The 21,752-nt window shown below is 38.5% G+C and overlaps 1 protein-coding gene across 5 annotated transcripts in view; it reads left to right on the forward strand.

The window, feature by feature from the left end:
* ANO10 (anoctamin 10) overlaps positions 1–21,752 on the forward strand; it is a 178,789-nt gene that overhangs the window by 62,810 nt on the left and 94,227 nt on the right. For 2 of the 5 annotated variants that reach the window (XM_081288046.1, XM_081288048.1), the window contains exon 12: positions 7,453–8,624. The exons of 2 other annotated variants lie outside the window; for them this stretch is intronic. In XM_081288046.1, the coding sequence (XP_081144172.1) occupies positions 7,453–7,749 (297 nt within the window). In that variant the 3' untranslated portion in view covers positions 7,750–8,624. Of the gene's footprint in view, positions 1–7,452; positions 8,625–21,752 lie in introns of those variants that run through there. One more of the 5 variants, XM_081288045.1, reaches the window with a different exon arrangement.

A 21,752-nucleotide genomic window follows, 5' to 3' on the forward strand; every position in this document is an offset into this window, starting at 1 on the left:
CCACTCCCACTCCACAGTGTTTCTCATGTGTTTATAATGATTAAAGGTATCTTCTAAGGATGGACTGAGCCCTCATGGTTTTTTATGTCCTCCCAGGTTTATTTTTCTAGTTTCAGACTTAAAGAGAATTTGCAAGACAATTTAGATAATCCCTATATACCCTACCTATATGAGGATCTACTAATTTGGAACATTTTTGTCACATGTATTCTCCCTTTCTGGAGAGAGAAGGGGGGAAAAAGGAGGAAGGAAAGAAAGAAGGGATGGGGGAAGAGAGATAAGAGAGATGTATTTACATATAGACGTTTAAAACTATGCAGATGTGGGATCTGTCCCTGCCCTGCCTCTTAGTGCCATTGCCTTGTTTTGTGAGCCCATTTCTTTGACTAGCAGATTGAGGTGAGTGCAGCTTCCCTTGCACAGATGCTCTGAAAAGTAGAAGTGACAAAGGCATATTCTAATCACAAGTGTCTGGCACTTAGCAGATCCTGCTACCACTCTTATAAGGTGAATGTAAGTGAGATTATTTTGTATGTGAAATGCCAGACCCAGAGCTGAGTACTGGATTGAGACACAGAGGATATGAGTGGCAGTTCTGACTTGGCTCAGCCATGGCTGAATGACACTTCGATTATCTTATTAGTGTTGTCATCATTGTTTGTTAAGCAGGCAGTGTCACAGCATAGAAGTAGCTTGGGGTGTCAGAGTCAGTTTATAGCTGAACTAGAATTTCAGTTTTTCCTTTAATCTCTGTGCATCTTCCGTTTCCTCAGATGTACAATGAGTATGTTGGTAATTTGAGTGAGAAGTGACAGGTATGTGTTTGACCCAGAAGAGGAATTGGAAGACTGATAACAGATAATAGTACCATCATTATTAATGGGTTGATCTTTTAGTGATTAATCTATGTCTCCATTGGCTCCTGGATGCATTTCCATAATAATGCTGCATTGGTTTTGTTGGTTGTTTATATGTTAGCTTCCCTCTCTTCTTCCTTCCTGTGGCATGACTATGTTTCTCTCTTCTGGGTCTTGCTTCCACACCTCAGTCCACCCCTACCCTCTCTTACCTATCCATTGATCAAGTCTTTCCCATTTTGACTTTGGAATATTTGGTTTCTCTCACTCATCACCATTGGCATGGTTTGAGTTCAGGTACTTGCAATTTCTCATCTGGCTTGTTTTTTAAAATGGATTTACTGAGGATAATTTTTTTTTTTTTTTACCTCTCAGTGTAATTCACATACTACATGGTACAGTTGGTGGTTCTTACCTAGACTCTCATGGCAGAACCTCACTAGCCATTTGACTCTCATGCTGCCCTTCCTTTGCCCCATGCACTCTGTTTCTGGAATTGTTATTCCTAAATGAAATTCTGATCTTATTTCTTCTCTGTTATGGTGCATGGCTTTCAGAAGACATACCTCAGTGGAATACAATATCCTTTTCCTTTCACCTCCACTGGTTTCTGTTCCATCCTTGGATATCCAAGAGCCCTTCTTATAAGTCAGTGTTAGCATTTACTGGAACCTGAACCGGCAGCATTCGTAAGTCTCCTTTTCCAACTCTGATCTTCCTGAGAGTCTGGTCAAGGTCCAGCACACAGCAAATACTCAGGAACCGAGACATGTTTATCAAATTATTTTAACTCTTTGTTTTCAAGTGATTAAGTAATTGCTTAATGGGTGAATGAGTCATTTGTAATTTTTTTCCAGTGCACACATATTGTACTTAGTATCAGACATTTAAGAATTATTTTCAGATTTATAATTGCAGACTTTGATATTGAACTTTTGGGAAGTATATGAAGAAACCTCTTAGGCAAAATATTAGCATTCTATTATTTATAAGATCATCTGAAGGATATTAGGTGGTATTGCACAGTGGTTGAGAACAAAGGCTCCGGGTTCAACTCCTGACTACACATTAGCTAGCTCTGTGTCTTTGAATGACTTCAGTACATACTTCCTGCATTGTTATGAGGATTAAATCAATAAATGCATACAGTATATTTATACAGTGCCTATGAAGATTAAATAGTCAATATTTGTTAGTTGTTATTGTCATTGTTTTTTTCAAGAAAAGAAAATCTGTTCTTATAGAGGATTCTTTATGCAACTGAGAGGTTTGATTAAACACTGAGAATGCAGTTTAAAACTTAACTTAGGAAGGAACCCACAGCCAATCAAGTCATTCATCTGATCACTACTTCCCAAAGTTGAGCACATGTTAGGTTTCTGGGAAGATAAAAAGGGCTTTGACTTTTGGATTAGGGTACATACAAATGGAATTATGGAGTTATATTTTTTCTTCCTATTTTTGTTTCTTTTATTCCTGTTGATAATCTTTGTTATTTCCTAGGCTTTCTTCAATTTTTATCCAAAGAAAACTTCTTCTGTGCTTTCCTAATGGGTGGGGAATTATTAAGGACAGTCAAGGCAGATTCTTTCATTGAATACATGTTTACTGTGTGCTTAATGTACACCAGGCATTTTGTAACACACAGGCCCTGCTTTGGAACTCTACAGAGCTATCTGAGAGAGAAATTCTGCTGCTTTCCTGCCCCAGATGACCCCGCTTTCTCCATTCCCTCCCGTGGGTGTCCTGACTATAGAGGTGCTCCCTTAACTCTGTCTGTTCACTGAGTTAAGTACTTACCTAGAGGTATTTTGTTACCAAATTTGTTTATGTGTGGCATTCTTGTTACTGTAATTGGCATAATTTAATTAGATGGAATGAAAACTGATGAAAAACATGTGCTAAAATAGAACCATCATTTCTGTGCAGACTTTTAAAAAGACTCCATAAAGACAACTTACTATCAGGTTGGATAAAAATGAGAGTTATAAAGGATTGGGGAGAAACTATAAAAATATGGGCAGTTTCCAGATTCTGTTTTCACATTGCTTTATAAGTATCTTCAAGTTTTCACTCTTCTTTAAAGAAAAGAAATCTGAATATTGTAGGCATTGTCTTACGGGTTATTATTTCACTGCATGCATTCTAAAATATACAAATATATGCATGTTTATGATTCTGCATTTCTGCTAACTTTATTGAATAACTGAGGAATTACTGGCCCCAACTGGATCACCTCTGTGGGCTTCTTCTGTCTTTAGATTCCTAAATTAGAGGCCTAGCTTTTAGGTATGTTAGTTAATGGGAAATATTTGTTTGGTTGAAGAACCCAGCGCCCTGATGGTTAACACATATTCTTCTTCAATATAGTTTTTTGTTGTTGTTGTTGTTGTTGTTGTGTTCTTTTTTTGGGGGGGGGGAATTGAACTCAGGGGCACTCACCACTGAGCCACATCCCCAGTCCTAAATTGTATTTTATTTAGAGACAGGATCTCACTGAGTTGCTAAGCACCTCACCGATGCTGAGGCTGGCTTTGAACTTGCAATCCTCCTGTCTCCCAAACTGCTGGGATTACAGGCGCACACCACCACTCCCATCTTAAATACATTTTTGTTAACGTGCAACTTTTGAAAATTACTCTGCATTTTTATTTTAAGATCTTACAGTGGTTAGCCTGTTTCTTGACCTGGAAAGTTTAGGAAAAGGCAAGTCTCAACTTCACATTCACAATAGTATTCCTTTCAGAAAAGAATTACACAGGGGGTAAGAATTAGAAAACCAACTCCACAGCTTTTCCACCTTGTAAGTCATCATTTCAAAGTCTGGCTGCATTATTTTTGTTAAAGTGAAATCACAGAAGGTCATACGTATGGGCATTCAAATGTAAATACTCGCGCTCCTCTCCCCCAGCAGCAGACAAGCTTGTTTCAATAGTTTCCCCTTGAACTTGCCTGCTAACCTTGTTCTTGTATGACAGTGACCTTTCCTTTCAGATAGGTGAACCAATTCCAATTCAAACTTTCTGATTTCTCTGATTTTCTATCTATGTTATTCCTTTGGGAAATGGGGAGACAAGAAAGCATTTTTAGTTTCAATTGAAACTAGAATTGAAGCATAGAAGACACTTCTGCCCTTTAAAATATTGGATGGGGTGTTGAGCAGTTTTGAATCTGCAAGAAATGTACTTGAGGAGGCTTTGTGTGGCAGGGAACACCTTCAAAGGAAGAGTGGGACGTTGGGGCAGCTCTAGAGGTAGGAGCAAGTGAGGGACAAAATCAGATTGTGGGTTTTCTTAGGGAGAGGGGAAAGTGTGAATTGGAGGTGGGGGATGATGATGGGGAAACCAATGGAGGGCTCTGAGCTCATCACGAAAATATCACATCCCCTTTTATTCCAAAATGGCCTCTTAGCGCACTAGTTTGAATGACTTCAAAATTTATTTTCCTTTACTAACATAAACTCTAAACTTGACCATTTCAATGATGGGTAAAAATGAAAATTGAATTTATCACTATAAGGTTGTACCTCCAATTCTGCCCTTGCTAGGGAGCAGCTCCCAAGTGGGGCTGTGGGGTGTATGCAAGGGTGGTGTCTGTAAAGCACCCAGCCCTGTGTGTGTAGACAGCAGCCGCCTCTGCTCCTGCCCACCGACCTCACTGCCCTGCAGTTTCCTTTGCTTTTTTCTACATCAGTCCAAAAGAACAGCTGGGGTCTACCAATTGTTCTTCTCCATTATTTTTAAACCTACCTTGCCTTTCCCATTTCTACAGTCCTGATATTTCTCATTATTTTGATATGTTGTAATTGTTCTTTTGTTATTGCTTCTGTCTCTCCACCTCCTTTAGTCTATAGCTTAAAGGCTTCAGAACTTTGGATTTCTTTAGGCTTTAGTTTATTTTGTAGTCCCCCAAGGTGCCATGATACATCCTGGATTAAATTAGAAACTGTGTGAGAGCGTTTGGTGGGTTCCAAGGTGCTTGCAAATGTAAAATGTTAATATTGCTACTATAATTTAATTAATAAAATGTGTTCCCCAGCCCATTATATTATCAGTGTTACTAAAAATGGACTACGGATTTCTAAAGATGTTAAGGGCCATGAAGGGAAGAGAAGGAAAAGTTTTTAAATGTTGATTACTTTCTAAGAAATTTTCTTATTTTACATGTATTAGTTAAAGACCCTCATGTTCCAAATAAAAAAATACATAAATGCCATATACATCTATATGTGTATTTTTTGTAAGGTGTGCCCATTCTGAGCCTGAAGGTCAAGGCTCTCCTTGGCAGGCTGAACACAAGGTGAAGATGAGCTTCAGAAGGTACAGACATGGTTGTCCCCAGGCTGTCGTCGTTGAGCCCCAGCTGTGACCATTCCTACACATGCAGGGAAGGCTGTAGTGCTGTCATTATCCTTTGCATCTCTGCACTTCACACAGAAACTAATTGGCACCATCTGTGCTAGTAATTAAGCCTGTGATGTGGTCACTGGATGAGGAACTTGGGTTGAGGGAACATTTCACAACAAAGGTGAGATAGGAGCAGAAAGAATACAGTTTGTTAATATTCTTTTATGATACTCTCAGTCATAGAAAGGAAAACACAGCTGTCTGATAGATCAGTTCTGTTCATCCACAGCCTAGAAACACAGAATGTTCAGGAAGGACTTATGAACAAGATCATAGGTAGAACTCTGTATTGTCTTCTCTTTGCTAACAGATTTGAGGTTGCTGTAACATACATCCCTTCTAAACCAGGACATTAAAGTTTACTGAGGGTGGTTGCTAGTGGTTAGGAATAAGGTGCAGGTTTAAGGGTAGTTTCTGGAGTGATGGAATTGTGCCATATATTGATTATGTGATGATTTCATAGCTCAGTACATTTGTTAAAGAACTGTACAGCAAGATGAATAACTTTTACTGTATGTAAATTACAGCAAACTTTAAAATGTATAAAAATATATTTTAAAAAACGGAGAATATTTTATCTGTGATTCAGAATATGTTATAAGATAAAGATTTTTTTCTTTTTCAAAATTCAGAGTGAAACAGTATAAAACCAGTTAATCTAAAATTTGATTTTCCATAGCAAGTGGATCTTTTCAAACAACAAATAAGATTTTGCAATTGACTCTTTAGAGACATTGTTAAAAGGAACATATCATGAGAAGTAATGGGCTTCTTTAGCTTTTCTTGCTTTGAGTTCCCGTAACTTGAGTTCATCATTTTGCTGATAAGAGGAAATTAATGAGGCGAAGCTTAAACACATTTGAGAATTCGCTGATGGTATGTAAGAACAAAAATGATCTGCTGTTTCATGCTTTTGTTATTTGCAGACTGTGTTTTCAGAATGTGGTTCATGCACAGACATGCAAATAATTATGAGGAAAGTGATGCAGCACTGTTATTAAACCTTTTGGAGGCAAAAGGTAGTCGTGTGCTCCTAGGACCAACAGGATCTGTAGAGCAACAGGAGCACAGTGATGGTGACTGAGAATCCCAGTGTTCTAACCAGTGAAGGATTGAGGGGGTGCAGGGGGAGGTGTCAAAAACCATAAAGTTAATTTCAGGTAATTTTTAAATAAATAATTTCAAACTAAGAATAGTATACAACTTGAATGTTAAATTTACTCATGTGCTTGACATTTATGAGGAATATTTAAATAACTTATAAAGTAATCTAAACCAAGAACCTATTTAAGTAAACTAAAGAATTTTTTTTTAAATATAAAGACTAACACATATGTGAAGAGTATGGCTCAATAGAAAGATGTCTTAGCAGTTGGATTACAAGGATTTGTTGGGTACATATCTTATAGGACTTTTCTTTTTCTTTTTCTTTTTGCTTTAAAATAAAGGCCAAGCCTGGGAATGTAGCTCAGTGGTAGAGTGCCTACACAGCATATATGACACTCTGGGTTCCATCGCCAGCACTACACACATGCATGTGCACACATACACACATACACACATAAAAAACCAAAAAAAACAAAAAAACATAAACCTGAATGCCTTGTCCTGCTTATTCATTACTGCAGGAGAAAGGTTTGTAATCTTTAATGTCCTTGGAAAGGGTCCTATGTAAGCCCTTGTCAACTGATGACATAGTTATTCATTCACACATCATCAGAATTTAAGGGCATTTGGATTTTAGGATCTCTCCCAGTTGTCCTAGTTATTGTTACTGAAACTTCCTGTCATTATACTCATATTTGTAGTGCTACTATAGGTGTGGTTCACATACTGTGCTGGTCTGAGAACTGCTTATTAATTCCACAGTAAGAGAAGGAACTCATGCTAAAGTGCAAATCAACATACTGTTTCTTTCATTAAAAATGTTTAGGTATAAAAAAAAAAAGGAGTTGATTTGCCCTCTGGCACAAGTCCCCCCTCCCCATGTAAGCTGGTCACAAGCATGTTTGACCTGCACTGGCTTACAGTGCTGAGGTTAAATACATCACCCTCTTGTCCCCAGGAAGGTTGATGGATTTGTATGACATTCAGACTACTGAGCAGGAGCACTGTTGTCATTTTGTTCTCATTCCTGACTCTGAGGCTATCATGCTCCACTGCCTTATTCCTTGCCTGTGTATTTGCAGGTGGACCCTGGGATCACAGGTAGGGGTGGAGGACTGTCCTGTGGAGAGGTCACCACTGCTCATTGGCTCACATTATTGTTGGAAATATTGTCTGGGTCAGTGAATGGAACCCTGCAGAGCAACTGTGCTGCTACTCTCCCTTCCTCCTCCCCCACTACACATGTGTATGCGCACAGACACACACACGAACCAAGTACTGAAAATAGCAGAAGGTATTCAGTTGGTCCTTTCAACCTTTGGGAGAAAGTGCCATTTGCAAGCATTCCTTCTCAGCTCTCTGTAAGAAGTGTTTTATAGAAATTGTTCTCTCCATACCTTTCATGTGTATTCTGCCTCCGTGTTGCTTGGTATCTGATAGTCTTTTAATAAAGTTTCATTATTGTTGTTAACTGACAGCATGTAGAAACTAGAAAGGTATAATTTACAGAAATAGTTGTCTTGATTTAAATTTCAAGTATGTGTTCTTTGAATAGCAATGCATTTACATGATTCAGAATTTCTGTTTCCTAGTCAACAAATTCCCTGCTTTGGCAGCCAGCGGGATGGTTTCTTGTGTATGCTTCTAGGGATGTTTAATGTACTGATAAACAACTATGTATAAGAATAATGATTCATGAGCAGAATTTAGTGAATTTCCTAGTTGTTTAGTATAAATAAGAGAATGCTATTATTAACAGTTGAAATTTTTTTTTAAATACTACAGATTGAACCCAGGACATCACACATGCTCATCAAGTGCTCTACTACTGAGCCACGTCCCCAGACTATCTTAAATTTTTTTTAATTTTAAGATGGGGTCTCGTTAAATTGTCCAGGCTGGCTTTAGCCTCCCTAATAGCTGGGATTACAGACGTGTGCCACCACACCAAATGAAGAAAAAGTGTTATGCAAAGGAATGCATATGTAAGATGACCTCTTGATGCTGGTGGACTTTAGAACTTATGATTTGAATGATATTTCACAAAGCAGTTTTGACCTTTTCAGAATAAGATAAGTTCTTGCTTCATGAATAAATGACAAGTTGAAGAAAAGCGATTGGTACCCTTGTTATTTCAGGCTTGGATCAGCTTTACCTCCAGTTTAACAATATCAAGAGCTCTAGTAATAAATATTTTGTCATGCTTTTTTGCCAGAAATGGGACCAGGACTAGATTGGGGTCAAAGCGAAGGAGCAGTTTATTTGTGGACCTGTTACATTGTTGTTGTTTTTTTTTCCTTTTTAAAATAAGAATGAATTTCTTTAGAACTGCTCCAAAGGCCAAAGCCTATTTAAACAGATAACTGTGCAACTCTGGAATAAGAATCAATTTTAACAGTATAATTCAACAAAAAGGCATTGGATTAGGAAGTCTTGAGGTGTTATTGAAATAAGCCTCATAAGATTTAAACAAATGTGAAACAGGTATATTCTTTGACCTATAAATTCCACATCAAATAATTTATCTTGAGGAGAGATAACTGGAAGCCAGGGTGGGAGGTACACCCGAGCCTCAGTGAGACGGTTCCTTGGATGCACTTGCGGTAACCTTCCAGTTCACGGCCCGTTCTTATTTCCATTTTTCTGCTATATTTGCTTCCCCGTGTCCCTCAGCATTCCTTTCTGTTTCATTTGACAACGTGCTTCTCACTTCACTACCATCGTCTGAAATGTGTTGCCATCTCTTCTGACAGCCCCTATTTTAGACGTCTGACTTTGATTTCTTTGACTGTTTTGATGATGTTTGGGCCTGTATCCTGGTCTGGGAGTAAGCAGGGGTATGTTGAGCCCCTTCTGAGTTCAGGGCCCTGGCCTTGCTATAAAAATCCACAAAGAGAATATCTTATGGGGTGTGGATCATGGACACCTGGCTAAGGAACACTGCCTTTAGAGCAGACTCTAGTTTTACATGAAAAAGAAACTGAGCACACAGAAGCCTAAACATACCATGGGTTCTTTTAGTGCCTGGATCAGTGATTCCAGATGTTTTAGAAGGATTGTTTCTGCTGCTTGTTCATGAGAAAAAGCATTAAAATAATGTGAATTAAGATTAATTTTGTTGTGTGTAACATGAGGGAGTTTTCAGGTGATGACACCTGATTATGATATGAATCTGTGTGTGTTCAGATTTGTAAAACTGTACACCAAAAAGTAAATTTTGTTATATGATAAAAAATTTTGTATATTCCCTGCAAATGTAGGTATGTACCTGTGAAAGTTATTTCACTATTATATTGGATGAACTGTTACATGACCCGCTCTTTATAAAAATTGAGATTTCCAAGGAATTCGATTATTACCTTCTATCTACAAATTGAGTGAGGATGGCAAGTCAGTGATGGTGGTTGTTGTTTTTTTCTTTGATAAGAAGCTTGAACCATTAAAAATAGGAAGTTTAAGGGCTGGGGCTGTGGCTCAGTGGTAGAGTGCTTGCCTAGCATGTGTGAGGCCCTGGGTTCAATTCTCAGTACCACAGGTAAGTAAAAAATAAAGGTATGTTGACAACTAAAATTTTTTTTCAAAAATATAGGAAGTTTAAGTAAAGGCAAAGCATTTGCAGCCATTGAAGCATCTTTGTTCAGCGTCTTGGTCCTTGTCCCTTTGACTGTTGGACACTAATGGGAATATTGAGATTTTAATCCTGACTGCTCGTAATGAGCTAGCATCACACACAGGGGTGGCAGATAAATGGGCAGGGCATTTTCTAGGGCCATGTCCATGGTGAAGCTCAGTGATGGGGATTTCTGTTTATTGGGTAAAGCATCACTGAACTCTTTGACAGTGCTATTAGCTCCTGGATCCTTCATTTTTATGTTTTTAGTTACCATGGAAATGATAGAATTATGAAATCACAGGTTATATTGTCATATTTGAGATCTGCTATATATTTTTATACCAATTAGAAAACAGAAATATGGTACCCTTTATTTCATATTTTTAAAATATTAATACAAGGAAAAACACTAGCATACACATCAGAAAATAGAGAAATTTGGGATTGGGGCTGGAGCTCAGTAGTGGAGCGCTCACCAGAAACGTGTAAAGCACTGGGTTCAATCCTCAGCATCACATAAAAATAAATAAATAAAATAAAAGTATTGTGTACCTCTACAACTAAAAACATTTTTTTAAAAAAAGAAAATAGAGAAATTTATGTCATGAAAGTCCCTTATTTTATCTTCATTCACATAAAATAATTTGGAAAAATTAATTTATAAACTAATATTAAAATAATAGAGATCTTGGTGAATTCTTAGAATAAAGAATAAGCCTGGACTTCTAATCTAAAGACTGTTAAAAATATTTTTCCAAAGTAATAATAGAATTTGCTTTTAAATATAGGTTGGTTCTTGAAGATATATCATTTTGTTTTGTCTTCAGAAATACTGGAATACAGACCTGGTACAGTGGCACACGCCTGTGTGTGTTCATATTTTTAAAATTGTACACCAAAAAGTAAATTTTGTTGTATGATAAAAAATTTGTATATTCCCTGCAAATGTAGGTATGTACCTGTGAAAGTTATTTCACTATTACATTGGATGAACTGTTATATGCCCTGCTCTTTATAAAAATTGAGATTTTTATAAAGAGGCAGGAAGATTGCAAGTTCAGAGCCAGCCTCAGCAACTTAGCAAGGCCCTAAGTAACCCAGTGAGACCTGTGTCTCTAAATAAAATATTTAAAAATGTCTGGGATATGGCTCAGTGATTAAGCACTCCGGGGTTCAATCTCTGATACCAAAAAATTAATAATAAAATAGTAGAATATTAGTTAAATATATGTTGTTATAATCAAAGTTAGAATACCTGTACTGGTACCATGGACTTATTTTTTCCCCTAGAGTTTACTAATAATACTTCACAAGCAAGTTTTAGTTAAAAATTGTATCTGGATACATACTTGCCACTGGAATTTGAGGTGTCTCTGGGTGGCCTCTGACTCTGGTTCTCAGACCTGTTCTCCATGGTTCCACACTCAAGGTGGCAGTATCTCCCTCTGGAGGTGATTTCACTGTGTTCCCACACCTCTATACCTTTGTTTTCTGCTCTACTGCTTTTTCCCTTAATGCCTGACTCAATTTCCCACTAAATCTGAGCTTGGGAGCTGGTCTCACTGGACTTGGGTATTTATTCCCTGTTTCACATGACATTGAGTATGTGGCCATCCCTTTCCCCTAGGTGTGTTGTAGATATGAAGGATTGATGCTTTCATTAATTATTTCCTTATAGATCTGTTTTTTATTTCTGTGTGTGTGTGTGTGTGTGTGTGTTTTTAAGGACTTATGGAGAGATTGGGATTTTTGGTGGTTCCATTATCCCATGGCAGTTCAGAGATCTGGAAAAATTGAATTCATCTTGGTATTTTCAGGCAATTTTAGTATATAATGTTCATTTGTGAACTGAAGAAGAGTGCTTCATCAGCTGTTCAGTTTATGGCATATTTCATTTTATATTATTTGAATTATCATACTTATTCTGATTTATACTTAGTTCACTACAGAATCTATTCTCATTAATGCAGTACTAAACCTCTAATATATCATCTATGGGAGCATGCTGGGCATGTTGTAATAGTTTAATTGGATAAGGGGCATTTTGAAATTGAATTTTTATAAATATATAGCTGTTGAACAAAATGTGAAAACCTTCCCCAGAAATCCATTGCACAGGTGAATTCATAAACCTGTGATTTAAGTCCTGTGTAAATTGTTCCAAGCTACTGAAAAGTAGCCTGGTGTGTGTGTGCATTCATTGTATGTGACATATGTGTATATACACATGTAGGATATTTTATAAACATATACTGTTTTTTTCCAATATTGTTGAAGTCAAATAATAAATTACAAATTATTTTAGACCCTCAGAGAACTTAAGGGATCTCCACTATTCCTGACTAAAGTAGGGCTGCAATAAGAATGTAGCTGCTATATTCTATTACATTTATAGGATGTTTTAATTAAATATTCAGAACATTTTAAGGAACTTTTTTAAAAAAATTAAATGCAATGTATTTCTGGATACTGGTTGTGGGTGTCAAACTCAATTGAAGTTTCCAGAAGTGAAACCATTTGTAGGGCACAAAACATTTACCAGAAGCCCTTTCTTGCCCTTCCCAGTCACTGCCATCCCAAAGCAACCACTATTCTGAATTGTATTGCTATTTGGTTTTGCCTCTGCTTAAAATTTTTGCATAAATTTTACCATACAGTATGTTTTCTCAATATATATATTTTTAAATATCTGAGGATGTTGGAATTGTTTCCCAACTATGGTGCTTTTTAGCAGTTTTCTCCTCTGACTTGTTAATTAATCATTTCAGATCGCTGTGTTGATGTGCACACTGCCGCTTCCCCAAGGCTGGCATCGAGCTGCCGTCCTCACAGATGCACTGTTTCAGGCTTTACAGAAATAACCATAAACATTACGTCTCTAAATCCAGTGAAGAAATTGTCAAAATGATGGTTAATTAGAGAGATTAATAAAATATGAAGATATTTAAAGATCTGGTGACTGAACAGGACAATTAGTATGTTGCTAATTCTGATAGTGAATCTAAAATGGGAAAGATAATTTTACAGTCCATATGTTTGTCGTATCCCTGACTAAAGAGATCAGTTGGCAGTCTTTTTAAAGCTTCGTCGTTTTCACCATTCAATTGGTTTTATTTCTCTAAGTGTGCTGATTTTAATGACTTTTTTACTTAATACTTTCTAAGTATATTATGTGAATATGCTAGTGTATTAAATGTTGGTGCTTGAGGATAGAAGTGATAACTCTGTTGCAAAACAAAGTAAATAAATCCAGAGTGGAGAGATGATGTTGTCTGGCTACAGTAGTAACAACAGATCCTTGGATTTGGAAGGAACGACTTCCAGAAAATCTGAGGTTTGCTGTGACCAATCTCTGTTAGAGATCTCATACATGGCTGCCATTTTGATACTGACGACAGAAGAGGAAGAACTTGCAATGGAGAGGAGCAGATGGGAAAATGACCTCTGCTCTTCCTAAATGCCTCAGCTTCCCTCCCCTGCCACCATCACTACAAGTTTTATTTTAGGAACTTAGAGGATAAAAGACAGACAAAACATCTTTTCCTACTTAATAATTCTGCTCCCTTGACATTACTTCCTCCCATGAAATGTGGGTAAGCATGCCTTGTTGTGATGGGGAGAGGGAGTTTGTTGACCATGCCTCCTGGGGGATGCTCACCTGTCGATGCCTACAAGCAGAAGTGGGCTTGGTCCCTGGCCTTGGAGCTTTATCTAGCACTAACACAAAGCACCACATACTCCTGCCAATAGACATAAAATTATTGTTGTATGGGGTGCGGGAACTTGACCTCATCAGAAGTCAGGAAGAGCTGTTTTTGAAGAGGAGTGATCACAAACATGGAGCCTGAAGTGAGAGTTGGGGATGAGAGACTGAGGGCAGAAAGAAAGAGTAACCCTCCTAGGGAGTACAGAGTCTCCAGGGCTATAAGGATGCAGAGCGGAATGTGGTTTGAGGCTGGAGAGGACACAGAAGCCAGAGAGGCCAGATGACCTGTGGACATGCTGAGGAACATTTTTTTCCCTTAGGAGCCCTGGGAAGTTATGGATGGGGGAGGCTAGGGGTAGGAGTATGACAGTGGAAATGTGTAAATGTGATCTCATCCCATTTACAGTTTGAAAAACTAAAACAGTGCCTGTTTCACTCACCATGGAGATGTTTCAGGAGATCAGAAGAGGAAGTGAGTTAGGGGGTACACTTAGTGGTCCAGGGGAGGGATCCTGATAGGCTGGATCAGGGCAGGCAGTGGCTCTTCTGGAGAGGCATGTGTTGGAAGAGGTATTTGGAGAGTTTACTCTGATGTATTGGATATGCTGTGTACCAGGGGAGAGAGAATATAATTAGTGATCATAGGTTTCTGTCTTGGGTACTAGATAAGGGCCATTCATTGAAGTAGGGGACACTGATTAGGTCTTTTTAGACAGGAGATCCCAAATTTGCTTCTGGTTCTGCTAAATCTTAAGTTACCTGAGAAATAATAGACAGGAAGAACCCAGTAGGCACTTGGGTGAGCTAGAAACCTATGTCTGTAAATTTCTGAGTGCAGGAACCAGATTGCCTTTTCCCTCTCTGTTCTCCCTGGCTCCATGGTGTTGCACATGATCACTACACAAAGCACTTGGAGAAGGAAGGAGGACTTGGTCTCTGGGACAGGCCAACTGTATTCTGTGGGCAAACTATAAATGTAGGGTCTATTACAGGGTGCAGTGACCATCTTCCTGATCTCAGAGGTCTCAGAATTATATGAGAAAGGGTGAGGTTGAGAAACTTAAATAATTCTGAGTTAGAAATCTGACAGAACTGTTTCCAAATATTTTCTTGGGATTTTTTTTTCTTCCCCCAAGAATCCAAGTCTTTAAAAACGGGTAGAAAATGCACCCTTAGTGGGAAAAGTGTTCGCCTGACTATTACAGAAGTTTGAATTTTATCGTTACCTGCATGAGAACTTCTGGAACAGAAGCAAGGCAAGATAGTAGCCATATCCATGCTCTGTGCTTGTTTGAGGTAAATACTCAACTCATTCTAGAAATTCCTTCTTTGACTGCTGTGAGAGACTTATTACCCAGTTCTTCTCCCACTTCTTTGACTATTCCTTTTGGATCTTATTTATTCCTGAGCTTCCTTCTGGCTTCTCCTTTTCCAGGTTTCTTTTCAGTCCTCCTCTACTCCCCTTATCCCTTTCCTGGGTAAGCTCATCATTTCATGGCCTGTCCAGCTTTGCTATTTACCTAGGTTGCCTCCACCTGAGTGTGTGTCAGGGATCTCAAATAACTGTCCCCGTGATCTTGGCTAGAACTTGGGGCTCTCAGTACCTGACTTCCCATGTCCACAGACCACCGTCCGGGCAGTTCTTTCATCGGGACCCAGTTTCTCTCCACTGGTGCCTTATACATTGCCTCCGAGCAGGTTCTTATCATTTCTTGTCTAAATTGCTACAGCATTTTCTTAACTGGCATCTCGGCTCCCCAGTTCTAGCACCATCCAATTCATTCTCCTGATAAAATAATGATTTAAAAAAAAAAAAACCCTGATTTTATTTTCTCCTTAAAAGCTGTCACTGACTCTCTACCATTTTCAGGTTTAAAGTCCTCACTTTCTAGACCCTTTATGAAATCATGCAGCTCTTCCCCACTGCTCTCCTCTCCACATTTTGTTAATACTGAGCTCCTGTGGCTTCTCCATGGGACTGAGCCCCTGCTTGGCTTAGTATTTTAAGTTGTGCTACTACCTCTGCTGAGAACCCTCTTTTCAGGCATAGTTAGCTTTAATAGCTAATTGTGCACATTGGTTTGTGTGTAGGCATGGTGCATATAAGTCATTCTGTTTCGTTGCTAAGCATCTAAACCTCCTCCAGGGTCCAGAGGATCTCTGACTATGAGCTAGAATATGACAATGCAGATTTTCCTTTCCCAGCCTCCCTCACTGCTAGGGCATGAACATGGATATATGACCTATACTGAGCCAGTGTAGACCTTTCACCCTAAACTTTGAACTAGAAGCTAGTAAGCTCAAGGTGCGAGTACTGTACACAATCCATTTTGGCAAGGGCAGGTATAGCATGGCTGTGCCGATGGTGCTGTGACTGTGTCCAGTAGTAGTAGCTCTGGCGTCCTTGCTTTCCAGCTCTAGGAGTGATTTTTGTACTTTGCTCTTGGCTCTGTGACTGCTAAGTCTGGTTCCTTATGCCTTTTCTGGTAAGAAACCTGCCTGGTAGGTTTTTAACCAACAATTTCTTGGTTCAAGTAAACCAGAACTGGTATTTTGGGCTTACAAATTAGAACCCTACTTAACTCAGATTTCCAGCATTGATACTTTCATGGATAGAAGGCAGAACACAGTTATCCTTATTACTGTGTGACATACCCTTAATGCATTAGTATGATGTAAAGCTCTTCACTTTCAGGTAATTGAGTAATCACAGTATGTAACAGGAGAGTCTTGTGCTACACATACAATGACATGATTGTGGTCATAGAAAAGAACACCAAAACATTGTTATGATCATAAAGACAGTAAAAGTGTAGATATGGAAATAACCATAGAGTTTCTTTTTCAAAATACTTACTTACTGTGATAAATGCATATAGCACAACTTGCCATTTTAGCTATTTAAGGTAATAATAACAATAAAAGGTAATTTAATGACATTAATTATAGTTATAGTGTTATAAACCATCACCACTATCAATATCCAAAACTTTTGCATTGCCCTAAATAGAAATTTTGTATCTGGTAAGCAAAAACTGCCATTTGCCTTTTCCCAATCTCCTGCTAATCTCTGCTACACTTTGTCTCTATGAAGTTGCCTATCTAGACATTTCATAAATGTGAAATTGAACAATTATTTGTCCTCTTGTGTCTAGCTTATTTCACTTAGCATCATGTGTTCAAGACTTTGTCTTTGTTGTAGCATGTTTCAGAACTTTATTCCTTTTTATGGATGAATAATATTCCATTGTGTATTTATGCCATATTTTGTTTACCCATTCATCTTTTGATGGACACTTGGATAATTACCATTTTCCCACTGTTTTAATATGATTCTAAAGTAATGCCATGGTGAAGGTTGACATGCTAGTGTCTGTGTGATTCCTTTTGTCAGTTCTTATGAGTGTAAACTTAGGAATAAAATTGCTAGGTCATTTGATGATTCTGTGTTTGACTTTCTGAGAAACCTCCAAACTACTTTCTGTAACAGCCGTACCATTTTATATTCCCACCAACAATGTTTAAGAGTTCCAGTTTCTCCATGTTCTTGTCAACACTTATTTTTATTTCTTTTCAAAATTATAGCCATCCTAATAGGTGTGTTGTGGCATCTCACTGTGGTTTTGATGTGTATTTCTTTAATAAATACTGATGTTGGGAGCTTCCCTACTATCTTGACTCAAGAGTATCTTGATCAGTTAAATAAAGTTCTATTTCTATAATTGGCATTTTTTCCAAAAAGTAAGAGATCAGGGTTTCTCTGCTTTTTATCATTTTATGACCAGGCCTGACTTCAGACATGAGGCCTCCCTGTAAATGCCAGAGAAGGCTTGACAGTCAACAGCTGTGAAAATAAATTCCTTCTCTTCAACCTGATACAGGACATCTATGCAAAACCTATAGCTTACATCATGCTTAATGGTAAAAGACTGAACGCTGTCTCTCTAAGATCAGAATAAGAAGAGGAGGGTGCCCATCCTCAGCAATTGCCAGCTTTATTCACCATTGCCCTGAAAGTCCTAGTCAAGGCATTTAGTCAAGAAAACGAAATAAAAAGTATTTAGATTGGAAAGGGAGAAGTAAAACTGTTTATATTTGTGAATAGCATGGTCTTATAGAGAGAAAATCCTGAGGAATCAACTAAAAACAATTATAATGAGTAAATGAGTTCAGCAAGGTTATAGAATATGAGAACAATGCACAAAAGTGAATGGTATATCTATCCAGTAGCAATAAGAAGACCAAAAATTAAATTAACAACACAATTCTATATACCATAAAAAATAATAAAGTAGAAGGCTTAATGTTGAGATGGCAGTACTCCTCAAATTGAATGGTAGATCTAACACAAGCCCTATTAAAACCCCATGTGTTAGTCAACTTTCTGTTACTATATAAAATACCAGAGATAGTCAACTTACATAGAGAAAAGGTTTATTTTGGCTTATAGCTTTAAAGGTTTCAGGCCATAATCATGGCTTTGGTCCTTTGACAAGGCAACATATCATAGCAAGAGTGCATGACAGAGAAAAAACATGAGGACACAGCAAGAAGACACCATTCTGTGAACCAGCAAGGCCCCCATCAGATACCAAGTCTGCCAGCACTTTGATCTTGGACTTCCTGGCCTTTATAACTATAAGAAATAAATCTCTTTTTTTATAAGCTACCTTGTTTATGGTATTTTGGTATAGCAGCCATAATGGGCTAAGACATACCATGTACAGAAATCAACCCAGAATGTATCAGTGGCCTAAATGTTAAGAGCTGGGAAGATGGGGATATGCAGGGTGGCCAAAGGGAGAGTTTTATGGACCAGGCCTGGAAAAGGCAGATATCACTCCTACTCACATTTCACTGGCTGTGGAAATCAGTCATTTGGCTGTTAGGAGACCATAGGAAGCTGGGAAGGAGGAAGAAGAAATGATTTAGGTGAAGAGCTAGCTAACTCTGGCCCAAGGAGGTTGCTGCTGGTTATTCCTAGAAATCTTTACAGTTCTGAAATTCTGTTCTGTTTTAACTCTCCCTTGTTGAACCCTACAGTTAGTTACAAGAACTAAAAAGAAGTGAGGACAATAATACTTAGTTTCCTTTTTCTTAAACATAAAAATAGGTAAAATTCAGCTAACAAAGTTAATTTCACAATAGTCATGTTTACAAAAAGTATGTTCTATAATCTTGTATACCGATCTGTTTGTCGAGGCATGATGCTGGCTTTAGACCATGATGGTCTCTGTCAATCTCCATTCTGTTTCCGTGTGATTTGGAGGGATAACTGATTCTCATTTGTGAGACAGAAGCTAATTGAAGCTTTTGAAGGTGAACCTCTCTTATGGGCGGACACATAAGCACACCAATAATGACTTAGAGTTAAAAGCCAAATGTACGGATTAGATTTCATCGAAGATTCTCTGGAATAGTTATCAGAGAGTTGGATAGCTCCCCATAGGTACCAGAGAATCCTTCTCCCAGTGGCCAGATTACAAGCACAAGTTTGCTCATCCGTCTAAGTCAGTCTCTTGAGGGCATCTGTTTCATGAGTTTGATAGATATTCTCAATTGAAGAAGAAGTAATAGTCCAGCTGTAAGTGTATAATCTAATTGTAATGTGTTCTGTGGATATGATTACAGCGACTGGTGGAAGAGCTAAAGAAAAACAGACTGCAAGGGACATTATAAAGAAGGCTCAATGCGGTTAATTTCTCAGAACCCACATTCTGCCATGTCTTAAGGGATCTTGCCCAGATATGATAAGATACTGAGCTTCTCTGTTATTCCATCACCCTGCAATATGCATCTGATTCTAATGTGTTTAAAATCCATGCCTTTGAGTTCTGTGTTTAAACATAAATGTTGCATTTCCCCCCTAAAATAATCACAGAAAGACTATAAACCAATGTTCGTTGAAATGTGGTCTACAGACTGTTGTTATTCCCAAGTGTTGTTGCCAGTCCATGATGAGATAAACACAGAACTTGAGGACAAGCATTTGAAACTTTTAAAGCAGTTTGACGTGGTGCTATTTAAGCAGTGGGCTCATCTTGTTGAACAGTTTAGACCAGTTGGGGTAGTGTTCAGCTTGTATAATGAGCTGCGTATGGTGCAAGCTTGCTTTTGATCACATGCAGTATGCATTAGTGTGCATACTACTGCCAACCGGGTGGCTTAAACAGAAATTTATTTTCTCACAGTTCTGGAGGCTGAAAGTCCAAGATCAAGGTGTTGTTAAAGCAGGTTTCATTCTGAGGCCCCTTCTCTTGACTAGTAGGCTATGTGTCACATGACCCCTTTGTGCATTCAGAGTGAGTATATGAGTACAAGAGTTCTCGGATGCCTCTTTTTATCACTACATTAATCCTATCATGCCAGGGCCCCAGAATTGTGAATTCATGTAGCCTTATTAATCTTTCGTAGGCTCCGTCTTCAAAGGCAGTCATATAAGGCTTCAATATATGAATTGGAGTGGGGGTTACAGTCTGTAGTACAGTAGGACTGTAATGGATTGACAATCTTAAAATTTATTCCTTCATCACAGAGTTTGAAATGCGCTGTTGCAGGCATAACTAATCTAAACTTGACTACCTATCACAACATAGAAGCAAGAAACAATTTGCTTTAGATCAAATTTTTGAATATTTATCAAATCTATATAATCTTGATATTCAACAGAATTGTTTTATGTGAAATAGTGAATCTTTAGAAGAGATTAGTTTGTAAAAAACTGGATCAGACACTGATAAAGCTGTATTGGGTAGTTAATTCCTACAGAGCCTTGGCTTAAGCTAGATGTGATTACAGCATGCTTCCGTCTCTTAGCATAGCCAGCTCATAAATCTTTGCCTCCACCTGCTGGCTCTGGCCTTCAGGCTGCCTGAGGACCATCTCCCTGTGGCCATTCCACAGGTACTATCATCTGAGCCTGTGGGAGCACAGTTCTTCCCAGGGACCACACTCTTGTCCTCCCTTCCTTCTCTGTATTTTATGTCCCAACAGATAGCAATGTTATTTTCAGGGTTACTTACTTTGAAACCAAGGGACCTCTTTCAGTTTTCCAATTGTCTGGAGATCTCTTTTCTTTCCCACCTGCTGATTCTGCCTCCAGAATAACTCCTCTCCTCTCCTCCCCAAAATGGTCCTGTGCTTCTCACACTACCCACCCTCTCACGCCTTGGAGGGAGCACTGCAGTGAGCATCTTGTGACTCTCTGACTTCAGCTTCTTCCTCTCTAGTGTGAGGCACAGTTCTGACTATACCATTGGCAAGCTGCAAATCCTTTTCTGGATTCCCTGTCCTATAAATTAAGGTCCAGCCTCCTTAGCGAGGGACTTATTAAGGTCTTCAGAATCTGCCTCTTCTCCATCTGTCTTCCCTCTCTGTTCTCCTGTCACTCAGTCCTTTCAACATGTACACCACACACGGGCAAGTTATAGTTTGCATATTCCTGCCTCTGTGTCTGGAATTTCCTATGGCCTGGAATTTTCTTCTATCTAATTTCTGTTCATGAGATAACTCCTTGCCCTTCAAGATCTAGTTCAGACACCACCTTTCCCACAGTGCCACTGCCCTCCTCATTTAGGATTAATTAGTGTTTGCCTACAGTGTGCTGAGATGTCGTCTAGTATTTTACTGTGTAATCTCTCTTCCCAAGATGTTGGACTCTTTTGGAGCAGGAGCCCGTATTTATGTTGGTATTGCCCTAGTCGCAGATCATGGTGGTAGGTACACAGTCAGGATGTTGCTCGGGTCGAATCTGTGATCCATTTGTGAAAGAGGAGCACAGGAAAATCAGACTGTGGAGAGAATAATAATGCCTTTATCCATCTCATTTAGGAATCAAACATGAATAGAAAATAAATGAATGTCCTCTGCCTGACTCTGCTTATTTACAGTCATGATTTATATGTGAAGAAAGATGTTCAAGTTTATAAAATAAAAGATGATATTCAGGCAGAGGTAGGCATTGGACATTAGGCAGACATTAATTTAATATGGGAGAGTTTATGCAGACGCCACTCTGGGGCTCAATAGGATTGGAAATGTCAGTCTAGAGCTAGGACATTGTT

The sequence above is a fragment of the Spermophilus citellus genome (assembly GCF_964194105.1).
Source record: "Spermophilus citellus genome assembly, chromosome: 3".
NCBI classification, from domain to species: domain Eukaryota; kingdom Metazoa; phylum Chordata; class Mammalia; order Rodentia; family Sciuridae; genus Spermophilus; species Spermophilus citellus.